At 39.7% G+C, this 17990-nt stretch overlaps 1 protein-coding gene across 6 annotated transcripts in view; it reads left to right on the forward strand.

Annotated features, from left to right (window-relative positions):
• The window catches only part of BTBD9 (BTB domain containing 9), a 481979-nt gene that overhangs the window by 233312 nt on the left and 230677 nt on the right, over nucleotides 1-17990 (forward strand). The window contains exon 5 of one of the 6 annotated variants that reach the window (XM_078000052.1): nucleotides 9115-9195. The exons of the other annotated variants lie outside the window; for them this stretch is intronic. Within the exon in view, the coding sequence (XP_077856178.1) occupies nucleotides 9115-9195 (81 nt within the window). The remainder of the gene's footprint in view (nucleotides 1-9114; nucleotides 9196-17990) is intronic. 6 annotated transcript variants of the gene reach the window in all.

Here is a 17990-nt window from a genome sequence, read left to right on the forward strand (position 1 = left end):
ATTTTTTCATGTTTTATATTTAAGTCTTTGATTCATTTGGAATTTATCCTCATGTACAGTATGAAGATGGATCTGATTTGTTGTTGTTGGTTTGTTTGCTTTGGAACTAAAGCACATTGAGAAAGAATGTATCTGATTTTATCTTTTTCCATATGGCTATCTAGTTAACCCAACAATACTTATTAAAAAGTCCATCCCTGATTTGAGTTGTTGCCTCTATTAAATAATCGTACAATTTCAAATGTAATTGGGCTCTATATCTTGGGTTTTCTACTCCACACCACTGAGCAGTCAATTCATGTGGCAATACCACATTATTTTATTTATAGAGGCTTTATAATGTGTTTTAATACATGCTCTTCTTTTACAGGGTTTTCTTGGCTATTCTTGCATGATTGCTCTTCTAAATTAGCCTTATAATCAACTTATCTAATTTTGGTGGGGAATGGGTTATAGTATTTTTACTGAGATGTTATTAAGTTTAGAATTAGAGAGTAGTGGCATCCTATGATCTTTAGTCTTCCTCTCCAAGAACATAGCGTGCAAGTCTACTTTTATGCCATGTTCTTTCTTATGCATGTTGCCCCTCAGTTTGGGCCAGGTTGAGTTCAAAGAGTTGGTAAGGATATTCAAGTAGATGTTCAACCACCTGGTCAGCAATCAGAATGTGGGACAGGAGGTCACAAGAGAGAGAGGTTGGGCTGGAGATATGTGCAGGGAACCACTTTCATGAATAATATGTGAATTCATGACATGATATTTTCTTGTTTTTTTAAAATTATTTTTTATAGAGACAGGACCGCACTGTATTATCCAGGCTGGTCTTGAACTCCCAGGCTCAGTGATCCTCCCACCTCAGCCTCCCAAAGTGTTGGGATTACAGGCATGAGCCACTGTACCCAGCTCTCATGACATGACATTGCACACTGTTGCATTGTTAAGTTAGTCATTCAATATCATTCTCTAAGGAACTTCCTCACTGAAGATGTTTAATTCATACGTGTTACATGACCAGGTAACATTTTCATGTTTTCTTATCAATGAAAGTTATTTTAGAGCTGTTCATTTAAAAAAATCTTCCATAGCACAGTTCTTCAGTTTCATGGAATAAAAAATGCTAAGTTTTTGAGATTATTCCATTAACATTATTTTTTATTCCTTGTTTGTTTGTTTGTGTTGAGACAAGGTCTCACTCGGTTACCCAGGCTTGAGTGCAGTGGTGTGGTCACGGCTCACTGCGGCCCCAGCCTCCTGGGCTCAAGTGATCCTCCCACCTCAGCTTCCCAAGTAGCTGAGACTACAGGTGCATGCCACCATGCTTGGTTAATTTTAAAATTTTTTTGTAGATTTGGGGGTCTCACACAGTTGCCCAGGCTGGTCTCAAGTGATTACTAGGCTCAAGGGATCCTCCTGCCTCAGCCTCCCAAAGTGCTGGGATTATAGGTGTGAGCCACCATGCCTGGACAACTGGATTTTTGTTTCTAATTCTAAGATAAAAAGATAGATGTTTTGGATTGTATCAACTATGTAAAAATGTTCAAGTAAAAACCCTTGATATTGTTTAAGTCATTAATTTCTTGAGCAAGTGGAATGATTTTTTTAAAAATAAAAACTCATTGATGTGCTATAGCCCAGAAAATATAATGGTTTAGCACTAGAAAAATGATTACAGAATTGGGTTCATGCTAGGGAGATAACTGACTGGATGAATTAGTTTGAATTATGCCTTGTTTTTGGTTTTATACTCAGGAAATCACACACTTGTACAACCACCCATAAAGTCACGTATTTTATTAATTAATTAATTAATTATTATTATTATTATTTTTGATACAGAGTCTTGCTCTATTGCCCAGGCTGGAGTGCAGTGGCATGATCTCAGCTCACTGCAACCTCTGCCTCCCGGGTTCAAGCCATTCTCCTACCTTAGCCTTCTGAGTAGCTGGAACTACAGGCACATACCACCACACCCGGCTAATGTTTTGTATTTTTAGTAGAGATGGGGTTTCACTGTGTTAGCCAGGATGGTCTCAATCTCCTGATCTCGTGACCCATCCACTTCAGCCTCCCAAAGTGCTGGAATTACAGGCGTGAGGCACCGCACCTGGCCAGGTCACATATTTTAGAGATAGCCTTTTCAAGAAATTCTTAATCAGTGAACAGGAGTTTATGAACATCTGTTTTCCTGAATTTTAGAAATATAGATTAGAAATAAGTATTTCAAAAACAACTACAGGCTACTCTATCTTACATCTTTTCTCCCATTTCAAAACTAATGAACACTTATTAAGCCCTTATAGAATATCTCAGAAAAGTATGCCCATTAAGCCTGCTTAAGGAATTAAGTTAATTCACATTGTGTTGTAGGCCACCAGTTATTTCTCTTGGATTTGGTTTGGTTTTGAGATGGAGTTTCTCTCTGTCACCCAGGCTGGAGTGCATTGATGTAATGTCAGCTCACTGCAACCTCCACCTCCCTAGTTCAAGCGATTCTCCTGCCTCCGCCTCCCAAGTACCTGGGATCACAGGCGCCTGCCATCATGCCTGGCTAATTTTTGTATTTTTAGTGAAGACAGGGTTTCACCTTGTTGGCCTGGCTGGGCTCGAACTCCTGGCCTCAAGTGATCCACCTGCCTCGGCCTCCCAAAGTACTGGGATGACAGGCATGAGCTACTGCGCCTGTGTACCAATCATTTCTCTTTGATCTTTTTCTATAGCACTGGTAACTGAACTAGTACCTAAGTATTAGAATTTCGTATCACTCTCCTTTGGATACTTTCTTTGGGCTCTATGCTTCTTGAGAATGGACTGAGTGAGGGAGGGATGGTAGAAATGCTACTGCTTTTAGCCTTAGTTTTTCTGACAAAGAGGGGTAAAGACAAAATTAATTTGGAAGCCTATTGTTGGTAAGACTTAGGAAATAATAAAAGATGTTCTCTCTTTGCATACATTCTTTTTGTGTTGATTCTACACAGCAACTGTTTACTTTGGAGTATTTATAGTTTGTATGTTCAGTAGTTTTTCAGGGATTTTTTTTGTTAAGCCAACATGCAAATATAGTGACCCTAACAACTATCTTTCATGATGTAAGGCTAAGGTGTCAATGTGGCAGTCTTGGAATTATTTCCACCCGAGCAAAGGAAAACCGAACATTGGTGGGTTCATCCCCTATCCATATCCCAAAGCTTTGGATTCTTTTTGGATTCTCTTCAATGTATTTAACCTTTGAGCATTAGAATAGTTGGCAAAGGAAGTAAGAGAATATGAGAACTGTTTTTTGGATTTTGTTTGTTTTGTTTTGTTTAGAGACAGGGTCTTGCTCTGTTGCTGGAGTGCAGTGGCACGATTATAGCTCACTGCAGCCTTGAACTCCTGGGCTCAACTGATCCTCCCGCCTCAGCCTCCCAAGTAACTGGGACTGCAGACGCATGGCACTACACCTAGTTAATTTTTCTATTTTCTTTTGAGATGGGGGTCTCACTATGTTACCCAGGCTGGTCTCGAACTCCTGGCCTCATGTGATCCTCCTGCCTTGGCCTCAAAGTGCTGAGATTACAGGCATGAGCCACCATGCTTTGCCAATGCCATAATTTTAAATCAATGTCCTTCAAGTGTTAGTAAGTAAAGTGGCCTAATTTAGGTTATATATCAGCTGTTTCATTGGGATTCCTTTTTTAGGAAAAATAAATTATCTCCAAAAAGAAAGCAAAAACAGCTTTCCTTTGATCTGATTATACATCAGAGTTGTCCATTGAGGACCTTGAATGCAGGAATTCTTGAATTTATCTGGATGGAAAGGCAAGTATGATTGATAGATTTTGTTAGTCTTCTAATTGAATCCAGTTTTGATAATTATTTCCATAGCTATTTCAGAATTTACTATTGATCATTTTATAGTCATGACATAGGAAAACATTGTGAAAATACCCATGGAAAATGAAATAGTTTTTGGTTTTCGTTGAAAGCAGTCACTTAGCTGATTTTGTCTCACGTATTTCCCCACATTGAACTTTACCCAACTTAGCTCCCCTTTTCCAAGTTAGAACTGAAGTCTAGCACATTGGGAAAATGACTTTTATTAAATGCATGACTAAAATTCTTCAAAACCCCGGCCAGACTCTGCAAGGAGCTGCTGCAGGTTGCACACAGGAAGAACTGTGGCTGGTCTGCTTCTCGTCCTGATCTGGGCATAGCCAGTCTTGTATACAGGCATACCAGATAAGTAATTGGTCTTAAACATAACATTTCAAAGAACTAGAACTCAAAAGTGATTCCCTACTGAAAGAGCTTCCTCTTTTATTGCTCTGAAATGATCTCTCAATTTGGCTCATTCTGAAAATTGCCATTTGAATTGGACTGGGAACAAAAGTTGAAATTTATTGAAAACAACTCATTGCTTAATCTCTGGCAATTTTATTTTATATGTGATCAACAGATGTGATGCAAGTCGGATTCAGAAGGAAAATAAAAGTTTAAACAGTTAAAATGTGGTCATCAAACACTTTTCCAAACCTGCAGGAAAATAAAATTAAAATCTATTTGAGAAATACTCAGGTGCAACATAGATTTTTATTCTGCTTTCTTCTTGTTCACTCCCATTTCTGCCTCCCATTCTCCTTACGTTTGCATGTTAATTGCAGAAGACAGCCAGGTAGTGGAAACAGAACAAGGAATTTGAACTCTGAAGACTTCACTTCCAGACCTGGTTCTGCTGCTTACCGTGTGAATCCTTCTCAGACTGGTCATTGAGCTTCCCTGAGCATGGTGATAATCCTAGCCAGGCATAGTGGCACTCGCTTGTAGTCCTAGCTACTCAGGAGGCTGAGGCAGGAGGATTGTTAGAGCCCAGGAGTTTGAGGCTGCAGTGCACTGGGATCGTGTCTGTGAATAGGCACTGCACTCCAGCCTGGGCAGCAAAGCGTGATCCCCATTTAAAAATCATAATAAGAAAGTACTTTGTCCTACGTTCCTCACCAGGGTGATTGTTGATTTCAGATGATATGATACCTGTAGAAACTTTCATTTCTCCCAGTGTGATTCTTCTTATTAAAATTGCATATCCAGGACTAGTCTTTTAATCTTCTGACATTGTTTTTGAGAGTAAGAGTATCAGAAAATTATTTTTCCACTTCTTCTAGTACTACCACTGGGAATTGGGAATGCCAAGTCCTTACTGTAAATGAAAATGTATCCTTAATCTAAGAGGTCTATTCCAAGTACCAATTCTGACAAGAAATTTAATGGAATGGTAATGTATGTATATTCCTATACAGTGTGATGTGGGGCTTGCTTAAACTTGCTGACAGTCAGTAGAATTTGGAGATTAAAAAAAAAACGAAACCACAATCAATTCTCGGGCTTTAGATCAAAATCTCAAAAGCACTTACAGCTTGGCAAAGAATTTTGCCTTTGGCCTATGCTGATGCTCCTTCTGGTTACTCTCCTCTGAGACTCCAGAATGTTAGATTTGTGTAGGAACCATGATGTATAAGAAGATGCTAGGTCCCTCTCCTCAGAGTTGTGAAGAATCTCTTTCCTTATCTTCCCTTGCCTTTTACAACTAAGGACCTATGAATGTGTGTTGGATCTAAGCTCAGGTTTTGGGTTGAGAGGCCTAAAGTTGAGCCCACTTGAATGGTAGCTTACCAATACACGTCTCTGCTGATGTCATAGCTCCTTAACATTCTCTCCACTGTTGTTGACCTCTGAAGCATCCACATTTCACTGCCCCTCCCCCAACATCTTCACAGAGCTTTTACTCCCCCAAAGACTTTTTCAAAATTTCATTTGTAGCTGTTGTGCACAGATGACATGGAGAATTATTCTAAGTGCCGAATTGTTTATCACTAGAATATTTAGACCAACACTAGAATATCTGTGATTAGTATGGAAACTCAAATAGGCTTTATGGCTACTTTTCCTGATTGCATTGACTTCTATTTATTTGGAAATATTTAGTTTTAAAAAATTATAGAACAAATATGGATAAAATAATTTGACGGTTTTGCCATCACAAAACCATGTATCATTTGCGCTGAGAATGTAACACTAGCTGGGTGTTATTGTTTTTTTTTTTTTTAACAACAGAACCAATAAAATGATTAATATGTGTTTTTGCAGGAGCTTATTTCTCATTATAGCTTCAATATTGGAGGAGAGATTAAATTTCTGAGTATGAATCTGATTTTTCAGACTTCCAGCTTCCTATAAGTTTTTATGTGCTGATGCAGAGTTGCTGTTTTTAGGTCATAGCAATTTGGCTTTTCTAGAAGCTATTCTTTTTCTAAGTGACTGGCAGGAATCATTACTCTCTATGGCAAGAAACCAGAAGTTGGCAGGAGCCCTACAATGACTGTCCAATTGTTTTTAGTTTGTTTATTTTTTAACTGTTTTGCCAGTTTCCAGATTTTCCTCCCTTGTCTTACAGGGTATCAGGTTCAAAGCTAGTGATACACATGTAGTCACAGACCTGCCCAGGTCAGGTATGAGGGGTCAGGCCCTTCCTCAGATAGACTGTCTATTTAACGTTCTGGACAGAAGCCAGAGATCATGGTACGTTCCTAAAATTGCACAACTCAAAGCTACAACCATCAGGCAAGTTTTGTATGTGTTCCTGAAACTCTTACATTGTGACTTTGATTTCTTCTGATTGTTTAGAGGTATGAATCAAACAAGGATCGTTTCGTAACAATCGACAATAAGCACTAAAAGCCTCAGTGATTACAGTAATATTTCCTACCTCAGCCTCTTCCCAGTATGAATTTTACAATGCGGAAAAGGGCTAGGGCTCTAACCTGAAGAGATTTCTGAATTTGCCTCTTTTCTGACAGAATTAACTGAAGTAGAAACTATTTCAAGTGCGGGCCACTTTGGAACTGAGCTCTACCTTTTTACCTGGAGTTAAACCATCCCAATTTTATCCTCTGCTGGCCAGGGTCAATTTCATAATAACAAGCCCAGAATGAAACACGTCTCTTTATCCCTTATCTGCAGTAACAACTAGAAATGCTTTTGCTTGTCTGAGCTTTGCCTTCCCTAGAACCTTGATATTTGTTTTGAATTTGGTTTTTGGCAGAATGAGATCCCATGCATGCCAGGCAGGCTCAGGGATGTCGAGTTAGTAGTTTGGGGCTTTGTTTTTTATTGACTTGCTCTGGGCGGAAGCTTTCAGTTTTTAAATGTGTGAGTCTTCTATTGTCCGAGCTGTGCTGTCAGTAATGAATGCATCCTCTATTTTGGAACTGTGCCAGATAAGATGCACATTTGTCTATTCTACTTCTTTATCAAGTAAAGTTACCTAACTGGGTCTACCACTGTTTTAAGATATTAAAGACAAAATCATGCTATGGTAAATGAAGAGTACTTGTTCTCTAAGTCTGCTGAGGAAAGAAAATGCGCTAGTGTGCTAAAGGAGCAGATTCATATTAGCTACTTGTTTTGGAATTTTAAAAATTGAGATATAGTTAATATGCCATAAATTCACCATTTTAAGGTGTACAATTAACTGGTCTTTAGTATATTCAGAAGGTTGTGCATCCATCACCACTAACATTTTTATCACCCCAAAAAGAAACCCTGTACCCATAAGCAGTCACTCCCCAATCCCTTCTCCCCCCATCCCCTGGCGACCACTAATCTACTTTATGTCTTTATGGATTTGCATATTCTGGACATTTCATGTAAATGGAGTCATACAATATGTGGCCTTTTGTGTCTGGCTTCTTTTACTTCACATAATTTTCTCAAGGTTCATCTGTGTTATAGCATATATCAGTACTTCATTTCTATTTATGGCTGAATAATGTTCCATTGTATGAATATACAGTATTTTACTTATCCATTCATGAGTTGATAGATATTTGGGCCATTTTAATCTTTGGGCTGCTATGAATAATGCTGCTATACACATTTACGTACATGTTCTTGTATGGACATATGTTTTCAGATCCCTTGGGTGTATAACTAGGAGTAGAATTGCTGGGTCATATGGAAATTCTATCTTTAACTTTTTGAGGATCTACCAGACTGTTTTCCATAGAAACTGTACCATTTTACATTCCCAATAGCAGTATGGAATGGTGCTAATTTCTCAACATCCTCATCAACACTCATTGTCATTATCAGACATTTTTTATTATAGCCATCCTTGTGGGTATATCAGTTGTGGTTTTCATTTGCATTTACCTGATGGCTAATAACATTGAGTGTCTTTTCGTATGGTTATTGAGTATTTACGGGGTTTTTTGGGAAAATGTCTTATCCAGATTCTTTATCCCTTTTTTTTTTTTTTTTTTTTTGTTGTTGTTGTTGTTGAGACAGAGTCTCGCTTTGTCGCCCAGACTGGAGTGCAGTGGCCGGATCTCAGCTCACTGCAAGCTCCACCTCCCGGGTTCACGCCATTCTCCTGCCTCAGCCTCCCGAGTAGCTGGGACTACAGGCGTCCGCCACCTCGCCCGGCTAGTTTTTGTATTTTTTAGTAGAGACGGGGTTTCACCGTGTTAGCCAGGATGGTCTCGATCTCCTGACCTTGTGATCCACGCGTCTTGGCCTCCCAAAGTGCTGGGATTACAGGCTTGAGCCACCGCGCCCGGCCAATCCCTTTTTAAATTAAGTTGGTTTTTGTTTAGGTGCCCATTGTTTAACTGGATTTTTTAAAATTGTTGAGTTTTAAGATATATATATGTATATAATACCAGACCCCTATCAGATATATGATTTAATTTTGTGGGGAAATATCGTCTCTCTTTTTGTGAGTTGTCTTTTTGCTTTCTTGATAATGTCCTTTGAAGCACAAAAGTTTTAAATTTTGATGAAGTCTAATTTATTTTTTTCTTTGGTTGCTTGTGATTTAGGTTTTTCTTTTCTTTTCTTTCCTTTCCCTTTCCTTTTCCCTTTCCCATTTCCTTTCCTCTCCTCTCCTGTCCTCTCCCCTCCCCTCCCCTCCCCTCTCTTTGGACAGGGTTTCACTTTATCACCCAGGCTGAAGTACAGTGATAGCTCACTGCAGCCTGTGTGTCCCAGGCTTAAGCAATTCTCCCACCTTAACCAACTGAGTAGCTGGGATGACAGGTGCACACCACCACAGTCCAACTAGTTTTTTTTTTTTAATTTTAGTGGAGATAGAGTCTCACGATGGTGCCCACTCTGGTCTCGAACTCCTGAGCTCAAGCAATCCTCCCTCTTTGGCCTTCCAAAGTGCAGTTATTATAGGCATGAGCCACCAAGTCTGGCTGATTTAGCTTTCATTGCTAAGAAACTGTTGCCTAATCTAAGGTTATGATAATATACACCTGTATTTTCTTCTAAACATATTATAGTTTTGGCTCTTATGTTTAGATCTTTGATCCATTTTTAGTTACTTTTTATATATGGTGTGAGGTAAGAGTCTAAATTCATTCTTTTGTATTGGACATCCAGTTGTCCCAGGCACATTTCCCCCATTGAATTGTCTTGGCAGCCTTGTCAAAAATCAGTTGACCATAGATGTATGGGTTTATTTCTGTACTCTCAATTTTATTCTGTTGGTTTATATGTCTATCCTTATGCCAGTGTTAGGCTATCTTGATTACTGTGGTTTGTCACAAGTTTTAAAATCAGGAAATATGAGTCTTCTAACTCTTTTGGGGATGGGGGATTGTTTTGGCTATTCTGGGTTCTTTCCGTATGAATTTTAGGATCAGATTGTCAATTTCTACAAATAAGTGTGTTGGGATTTTGAAAAGGATTGCATTGAATCTGTTGATCACTTTGAGAAGTATTGCCACCTTAACATATTAAATATTTTAATCCATGAACACAGGATGTCTTTCTATTTATTTAGGAGTCCTTTAATTTCTTTCAACAATATTTTATACTTTTCAATGTACTAGTCTTGCATATTTGCTAAATATGTTTCTAAATATTTTATTCTTTTTGATGTGATTGTAAATGAAATTATTTTCTTAATTTTATTTTCATTTTTTCATTGCTTATTTATAGAAATACGATTGATTTTTGTATATTGATTATATTAGCAATTTTAAAGAACATCTTCTGGTTATAATTTCAAATATATTGGAACCAATATAGAAAGCCACTTGTAGTCACCCTTGGGATTCTTTTAAAGAGTAGAATATATATAGTTAACATTTGTTGAACACTTATTAGGTATCAGGCATTAAGCTGCTATGTATGTTACAATGAATTATTCTCATTTAATGCTAACTTTTGTCTTCATTTTACAATGAAGAATCCTTGCCCACAGTCCTACAATAAATCAGTGGCAGAGCTGGAACTTGAACCCAGGTCACTCACTCCAAAACCTGTTTTCTTAACCATTTGACTATACATACTGCCTTTTTGTGAATAATTCATAATAGCTCTATCCTGGAACCTAGACAATAGATTAAGCAACATGGAAATATTCTCCAGGTCTCTACTGCTTGTCCCTTTGCCAGGGTTGATCATTTCACTTTTGTACAACAGTGATTCTGTTCCTCCTTTGGGAAATTTTAATTTCAAAGAATCCTTCAGCGAGACTGTTTGAGCCACTATAGAGCCTGGAGGCAGACATAGTAAACAAAAGGTATATAAATACTGTATTAGTCCTTTTTCACACTGATATAAAGATACTACCTGAGACTGGATAATTTATAAAGGAAGGAGGTTTAACATTGACTGGCAGTTCTGCACGGCTGGGGAGGCCTTGGGAAACTTACAATCATGGCAGAAGGCAAAGGGGAAGCAAGGCACATTTTACATGGTGGCAGGAGAGAGTAGAAGAGAAAGAGCAAAGTGCCACACTTAAACCATCATCTCTCGTGAGAACTCCTTCACTATCATGAGAACAGCATGGGGAAACAGTCCCCATGACCCAATCACCTCCCACCAGGTCCCTCCCTTGACATATGGGGATTACAGTTTGAGATGGGATTTGGGTGAGGACACAGAGCCAGACCATATCAAATATCAATTGTGATACATATTATGGAAGGGAAGAACAGGATGCTATGACAGAGAGTAATATGATGTCCTGATCTGGAAAGAAGGTCAGGGAAGGAAATGACTCTTGAGCCATGACCTGGCCTGAAGTAATTAGCCTGGTTTAAAGTGGCGGAAGGAGCATTGTAGCTGAAGGAATAGGAGATGTTTATCTCATAGGATTATGGTGAAACTTAAATAAATAATACACATGAGAATTCCTAACCTACACCAGGCACAAAGTAAATTCTTTTAAAAAATTATTTTAAACTTGTTACAGTGATCATGAATACTTTTGTAATCAGGAAGACAAATAAACATTTAAAAGTAGTTGATACTCTGAGAGAGACTAAACTACCTTGGATTGTGTATTTGCTGAGACAAGAGGGAATCTGGGCTGGTATCCTAGGGAGTGATCATTGGAGTAAATAAAAAGGATAAGGGTGCAAAAGAACCTGAGAAGGATTGGTCAGAGAGGCATTAGAAGCACCTGGGGAAGATGTTACATAAGGCGGAGGAAAGAAGGCTTTTGAGGAGAAAGGGTGGTTAATCATGCTAGATACCTGTAAGGCTGTCAAATGGGATAAAGACTGAAAAGAGGCCATGGGGTTTGGCCCTTAGAGGACATTGAGTGATTTTTAAGATTAGTTTCAGTAGAGCAAAGGAGAAAAGGAACAGCGACAGTAAGCCTATGAGAAAGTGGAAGGTTGGTGTATGAACTATGGGTTCTAGAAGTTTGATAAGAAAGGGGAGATAAGAGGGACTGATTACTTAAAACAGGTGTGTTTTTTAAGGATCTGGGCTGAGAGGAAGTGGCTAGCAGTGAGAGAGCAATTAAAGATACTACAGAGAAGAAACAGCTGCTGGGACAGGTGGAAGAAGGAACTGGTGAAGGAAACAGGACCCGATGCGGTCAGGAACCCAGGTACAGAGGTATGCCTTGGAAAGGAAGAGTGACAGGAAAGGCGAAAATAGTGAAAAGTTCAGAACAAGCCCAGGCACAGTGGCTCACACCTATAATCCCAGCACTTTGGGAGGCCGAGGTGGGCGGATCAGCTGAGGTCAGGAGTTCAAGACCAGCATGACCAACATGGAGAAACCCTGTCTCTACTAAAACTATAAAAAAAAAATTAGCTGGGCATGGTGGCACATGCCCATAATCCCAGCTACTCTGCAGGCTGAGGCTGGAGAATCGCTTCAACCCGGGAGGCGGAGGTTGCGGTGAGCTGAGACCACGCCGTTGCACTCCAGCCTGGGCGACAAGAGCAAAACTCTGTCTCAAAAAAAAAAAAAAGAAAGAAAGAAAGAAAGAAAGAAATGATCAGAACATAGCTGCAAAGGACTTTGGGAAATACAACCTTTATTCTAGGCAGCTATGGGTTCAGCTTTAAAAAAAAAAAAAAAAACTAGGTTGTTTTACTTAGGAAAAAGAGAATAGATGGATTCTTGGATAGGCAACTCACAGTCTCTGCCATAGATTACCAAACTCATCTAGAGTGGTTGGTGAACCTATATAGGGAATTTAAATTATTTATTATTTACCGGTAACCTCATTTTATTGACAGATAAACTGACCCAAAGGTTAAGTAAGCTTCCACAATTCATACAGCGAGTAGAAAACATAGCAGAAACAAAAGTCTTTATGCTCCCAAGTCCAGCATTCTTTCACTTGCACTGTTGCCTTTCATGTGATTGTGTGTGTATAGTATTTGTAGTTGATCTAGTAGACAATTTTAAGATTTAGAGATTTACTTCCAGATATCCTAAATATTCGATATCTAGGTAGTATTAGGTGCATTATATTAAAGTCTAGAAAGATTAAGAAGTCAGTGGGATTTAAATGTAGTCCACTGAAAAGCTTTTTATAATGGATTTAATTTAGTTTTTGTTCAGAAACCCATTTGGCTGTTGAGACACAGTCGTTTCTCAGTGTTTTTGCAAAGTGTTTGCAAATTCTTCTCACCATAGGACCTGCTATTATATCATAAGGAACACTGGTGAAAGCTATTCCTGAACACCGTTTATTTTAAAAATAAACCTTTTCCTAGTAAAAACAAATGTTTCTCCCTCTTAGTGTTATGAAATGTTTCATCTTAGAAAACCCATGATGGAATGAAAAGTAGTGTGATGGCAAAAGGCTCTGAACTGAGGGCAGGGAGTGTATATCTCCACAATTCACTTCTTCTGGCCACAAATTAAATTAAATTAAATAATTACATTTTAAAATGGGTATAAGAATAAATTAGGAAAAAATGGTAAGTGCTTTGGTGAAATAAAGTTGAAATAAACAGATAATGTTAAACTCTGTTTCAGCCATTAGCTAATTTTCTTCTCCTTTGTTGTCATAGCTAACTTCTTTGGTGGTTTCCTTCTTTTCGTTTCTGGGCCTGTGTGCCTATGAGGGGAGGGTGAGTGGGCAATGGAGTCATTAAGAGCCAATGAGCAGGTAGATAGAGGATGGTGAAAGGGTCTGGATGAGGCCACTGCAGAATAATCAGGCTGTGACTTGTATTGTTTCTTTTTAGTTTGGATGGTTTAATGACAGCCCTCAAGAGGGTATTTACTTCCTCCTGCCCATGTATTTTGTCTGAATATGTGACATTGATTCCTTGGTATGGCCTCATATTCCTAACATTCAGGCTTGCCATGCACACGGTTATCTGAGTGTGAATGAGGGGAGGGTTGGGACAGAGAAGAAAGAGAAACTTGTGAACCTGGCACAAGTATAGTTTTATATTTCTCTCACTGATCTTTTAACCATAGACTGTTCAGGTTTAAAGCCTAGAGAAGTCATTTAACATAGTGTTTTTAAAATTGTGCTTCATGGAACCCAGTGATATGTCAGAACCAAGTAGGTGGGGCCCCTTGTAGTTAGGAACATGTACCTTGAAGAAAGTTGTAAAAATCGAATGAAGTCATGTCACTCCTCTAGTAAAACTTCTCAGGGCTCCTCTTTGCCTGTGGCCTAAAGTCCAAGTTCCACAGCTTAAAATGCAGAGCCTTTCATGATCTGCCCACTCTGTGCCCATGCAGTCTCTCCTGTTCCATTCCTCCTGCTCTATTATATATTCCAGTAGTACCAGACCCGTGCTCCTTCCATAAACCTGTCAGGCTATTTATAACTTCTGCATTTGCACTTGACGTTTCTTCCACAAGAATGCTCTGTTTGTCCAGTGGACTTCCTTGCTCCCATCTCATTTATCCCCAGGCTTAACTAACCCCTCAGCCCTATCCCGTCACTCACTATCTTGTGATTCTGCTCTGTTTTCTGTATAACACCTATCACAGTCTAGAATGATATTCTTAATGTGTTTGTGTCCTCCACTTTTCTCACTCTGCACACTCTTTCTTAGCAAATTCATGGGTTCACATGGCATCTGTTAATAACACATCTTCTTTTTTTTTTTTTTTTTTGAGACGGAGTCTCGCTCTGTCGCCCGGGCTGGAGTGCAGTGGCCAGATCTCAGCTCACTGCAAACTCCGCCTCCCAGGTTTACGCCATTCTCCTGCCTCAGCCTCCTGACTAGCTGGGACTACAGGCGCCCACCAACTCACCCGGCTAGTTTTTTGTATTTTTTAGTAGAGACGGGGTTTCACCATGTTAGCCAGGATGGTCTCGATCTCCTGACCTCGTGATCCACCCGTCTCGGCCTCCCAAAGTGCTGGGATTACAGGCTTGAGCCACCGTGCCCGGCCAATAACACATCTTCATCTCCTGCCTAGTTCTCTCTCCTGTGCTTGTGGTTAGCACGCTGAAATATGGCCACTGCATAGCTTCACTAGTGATGCACCTGAAATTCACAACAGAATGCCTCAAGGTAACCAATCCTACCTTCCAACATGTTCTTCTTCCGAAGTTCTCATCTCAGTAAGTTGCCCCAGCCACAAAGCTGGGCGTCGTCTTTCATTCCTCCCCTCTTCCACAGCCAGTCATTTCTATTTGGCAATGCTTTGTCCTTAAATTCTTTTCAGTCTTCTTTTCTACATCTCCATTGCAATAACTAATTGCCCTTTTCTTGCTTAACTTGTGTACTGTCTTATTCTAGGTCCTCTAGAACAGTGCTGTCCAATAGAAATATTATGTTATTTTACATTTTCTAGTAGCTATATTAAAAAAGATAAAAAGAAGCAAGTGAGGTGGTGTGGTGGCTCACATCTGTAATCCCAGCACTTTGGGAGGCCAAAGCAGGTGAATCACTTGAGGCCAGGAGTTCAAGACCAGCCTGGCCAACATGGCCAAACCCTGTCTCTACTAAAAATACAAAAATTAGCCGGGTGTGATGGTGCATGCCTGTAATCCCAGCTACTTGGGAAGCTGAGGCATGAGAATCACTTGAACCCAGGAGGCAGAGGTTGCAGTGAGCCGAGATTGCGCCACTACACTCCAGCCTGAATGACAAAGTGAGACCTTGTCTCAAAAAAAAAAAAAAAAAAAAAAAGGAATCAAGTGAAATTAACAATGTATTTTATTTAAACCAATGTATTCAAAATATCAGTTCAACATGTAATCAACATAAAAGCGGCGTGTTTAAAATTTCCTTTTAAATACTAAAATCCAGTGTGTATTTTACACTTAGAGCTCATCTTAATTTAGATTAACCACATTTCTACCTCTATATAGGTAACTATGGGCAGTGACTACTGCAGTAGGCATTAACAGCTGTAGGAGGTAGAACCTGAAGCAAGAATTAAAGTGCTGACATTTTTTTGGTAACTTCCAGCCCGAAGTGGCAAGGGTAAAGGATAAAGGAAAATCAAGGAGGGAAAAGTATGATATAGCACCTTACCTTCTTGGCCACGGCAAGACAAATAGCAGGTTTTTCAGACATGACTTCCCCCTAATTTTCTGTTTCCCATTGACTTCCTCCAACCCCTTGGCAACTGTTCAGAAAGCAGTATGACATTTTATCCAAGTTCACAGGTAGAAGGATGACTCAGTATATGTTAAAAAGAAAGTTGGTAGAGGTTGAGGGAATCTTAGAGACATAGCAGGTTCACATTCAATACACTAACTCAGTTTTTTGGTTTTGGTTTTATCTTTCTTCTGTTCAGTTCCCAAACAAGAACAATGTAGCCAGATACTCTGCTAAATGTAGCTCTGTCATTTCCGTCTTTTAAAACATCCAGTGACTCTCCATTGTTTTCATGATAAAGGCCAATATCATTTCATTAAAATTTTTACTTGATCTGGCCCTGTCTTTTTAGCTTCTTACCTCAGTCACCTTCCTCTCATCTTAAATGCTGTGTATATTAATTTTATATTGCTGTGTAACAGATGACCCCAAACATAGTGACTTAAAACAAAGCCAGGCGCGGTGACTCACGCCTGTAATCCCAGCACTTTGGGAGGCCGAGGTGGGCAGATCACAAGGTCGGGAGATCAAGAACATCGTGGCTAACATGGTGAAACCCCATCTCTACTAAAAATACAATAAATTAGCTGGGCTTGGTGGCACATGCCTGTAATCCCAGCTGCTTGGGAAGCTGAGGCAGGAGAATCACTTGAACCCGGGAGGCAGAGGTTGCAGTGAGCCGAAATCACACCACTGCACTCCAGCCTGGGCGACAGAGTGAGACTCCATCTCAAAAAAACAAAAAAGCAGTAAACATTTATTATCTCACAGTTTCTAGGGATTAGGAATTTGAGAGTAGTTTAGCTGAGTGGTTTTGGCTTGAGGTCGCTGTGATAGTCTGTTCAGGCTGTTACTAACAAATACTATTAACTGGGTCGCTTATAAACAACAGAAATTTATTTCTCACAGTTATGGAGGCTGAGAAGTCCAAGATCAAGGTGCCAACAATTTTGGCATCTGGTGAGGGCAGTTTACTGATATATAGGTGGCACTTTCTCGCAGTGGCCTCACATGACAGAAGGGACGAAGAAGCTTTCTCTGGCCTCTTTTTTTTTTGAGACAGGCTGGCACGATCATGGCTCATTGCAGCCTTGAACCTCCTGAGTTTAAGCAATCCTCCCACCTCAGCTTCCTGAGTAGCTGGGACGATAGGTGCAAACCAACACGCCCTGTTAATTAAAAAAAAATTTTTTTTGTAGAGGCAGGGTCCCACTATGTTGCTCAGGTTGGTCTGTAACTTTGGGGCTCAAGTAATCCCACCTCAGCATCCCAAAGTATTAGGATTGCAGGTGTGAACCACCACACTTGGCTCTCTGGCCTCTTTTTATAAGGGAACCAGTCTCATTCATGAGGGCTCCTCACTCATGACCTAATCACCTCCCCAAAGCCCCCACCTCCTAATTCTGTCCATTGGGGGTTAGTATTTCGACATATGAATTTTGGGGGTGGGAAATAAACATTCAGATCCTCACAGTCTCTTCTTTTTTTTTTCTTCCTCTCTTTTTTGATTTTATCTTCTGTCAGCTCATACCTACATCACAATCTCTTATAGGATTAAAGTCAAGATGTCAGCCAAGGCTGTAGTCATCTGAAGTTATGAATAGGTTTGACAGCTTCATTTTTCAAGGTGGCCCATTTGCATGGTTGGCAAGTTGACACTGACTGTTGGCAGATTTTCCACATTTTCTTATATAGAGGGCTGCTCGAGTGTCCCTACAGCATGGTGGCTGCCATCCTCCAGAGAAAGTGATCCAAGAGAGAAAGCAAAGCAGAAACTGTAATGTTTTGCTTTTTTTTTCCTAGACTTGAAAGTCAGACATTGTCATTTTGGAACTGACCTTTGTAACCAATAGGATATTAGTATGAGAAGGAACCACAAAAAGATATGAATAACAGAAAACAACCATTGGGTGTCATTTTGGAGGCTGGCTATCACTGTATGATGCATCTGTAAAATGTCTTTTTAGCCCCTCTGGCATGCCCTGACTTGTCTCTGGATATTGCTACATATTGTTCTTTCTTACCACAAAAAATTTCTGTTTCTTTTCTTCTTGCTTGTCTTTCTAACTTCTTTTTATCCCTCAAGTTCCAATTCGGATATGTCTTTCTGTGAGAAGCATTCTTTTTACCAGAACAGCCCCCACCCCATCATCACCATCAACACCAATGGCCTGCTTA

This window comes from Macaca mulatta, chromosome 4 (assembly GCF_049350105.2).
Source record: "Macaca mulatta isolate MMU2019108-1 chromosome 4, T2T-MMU8v2.0, whole genome shotgun sequence".
Classification (NCBI taxonomy): domain Eukaryota; kingdom Metazoa; phylum Chordata; class Mammalia; order Primates; family Cercopithecidae; genus Macaca; species Macaca mulatta.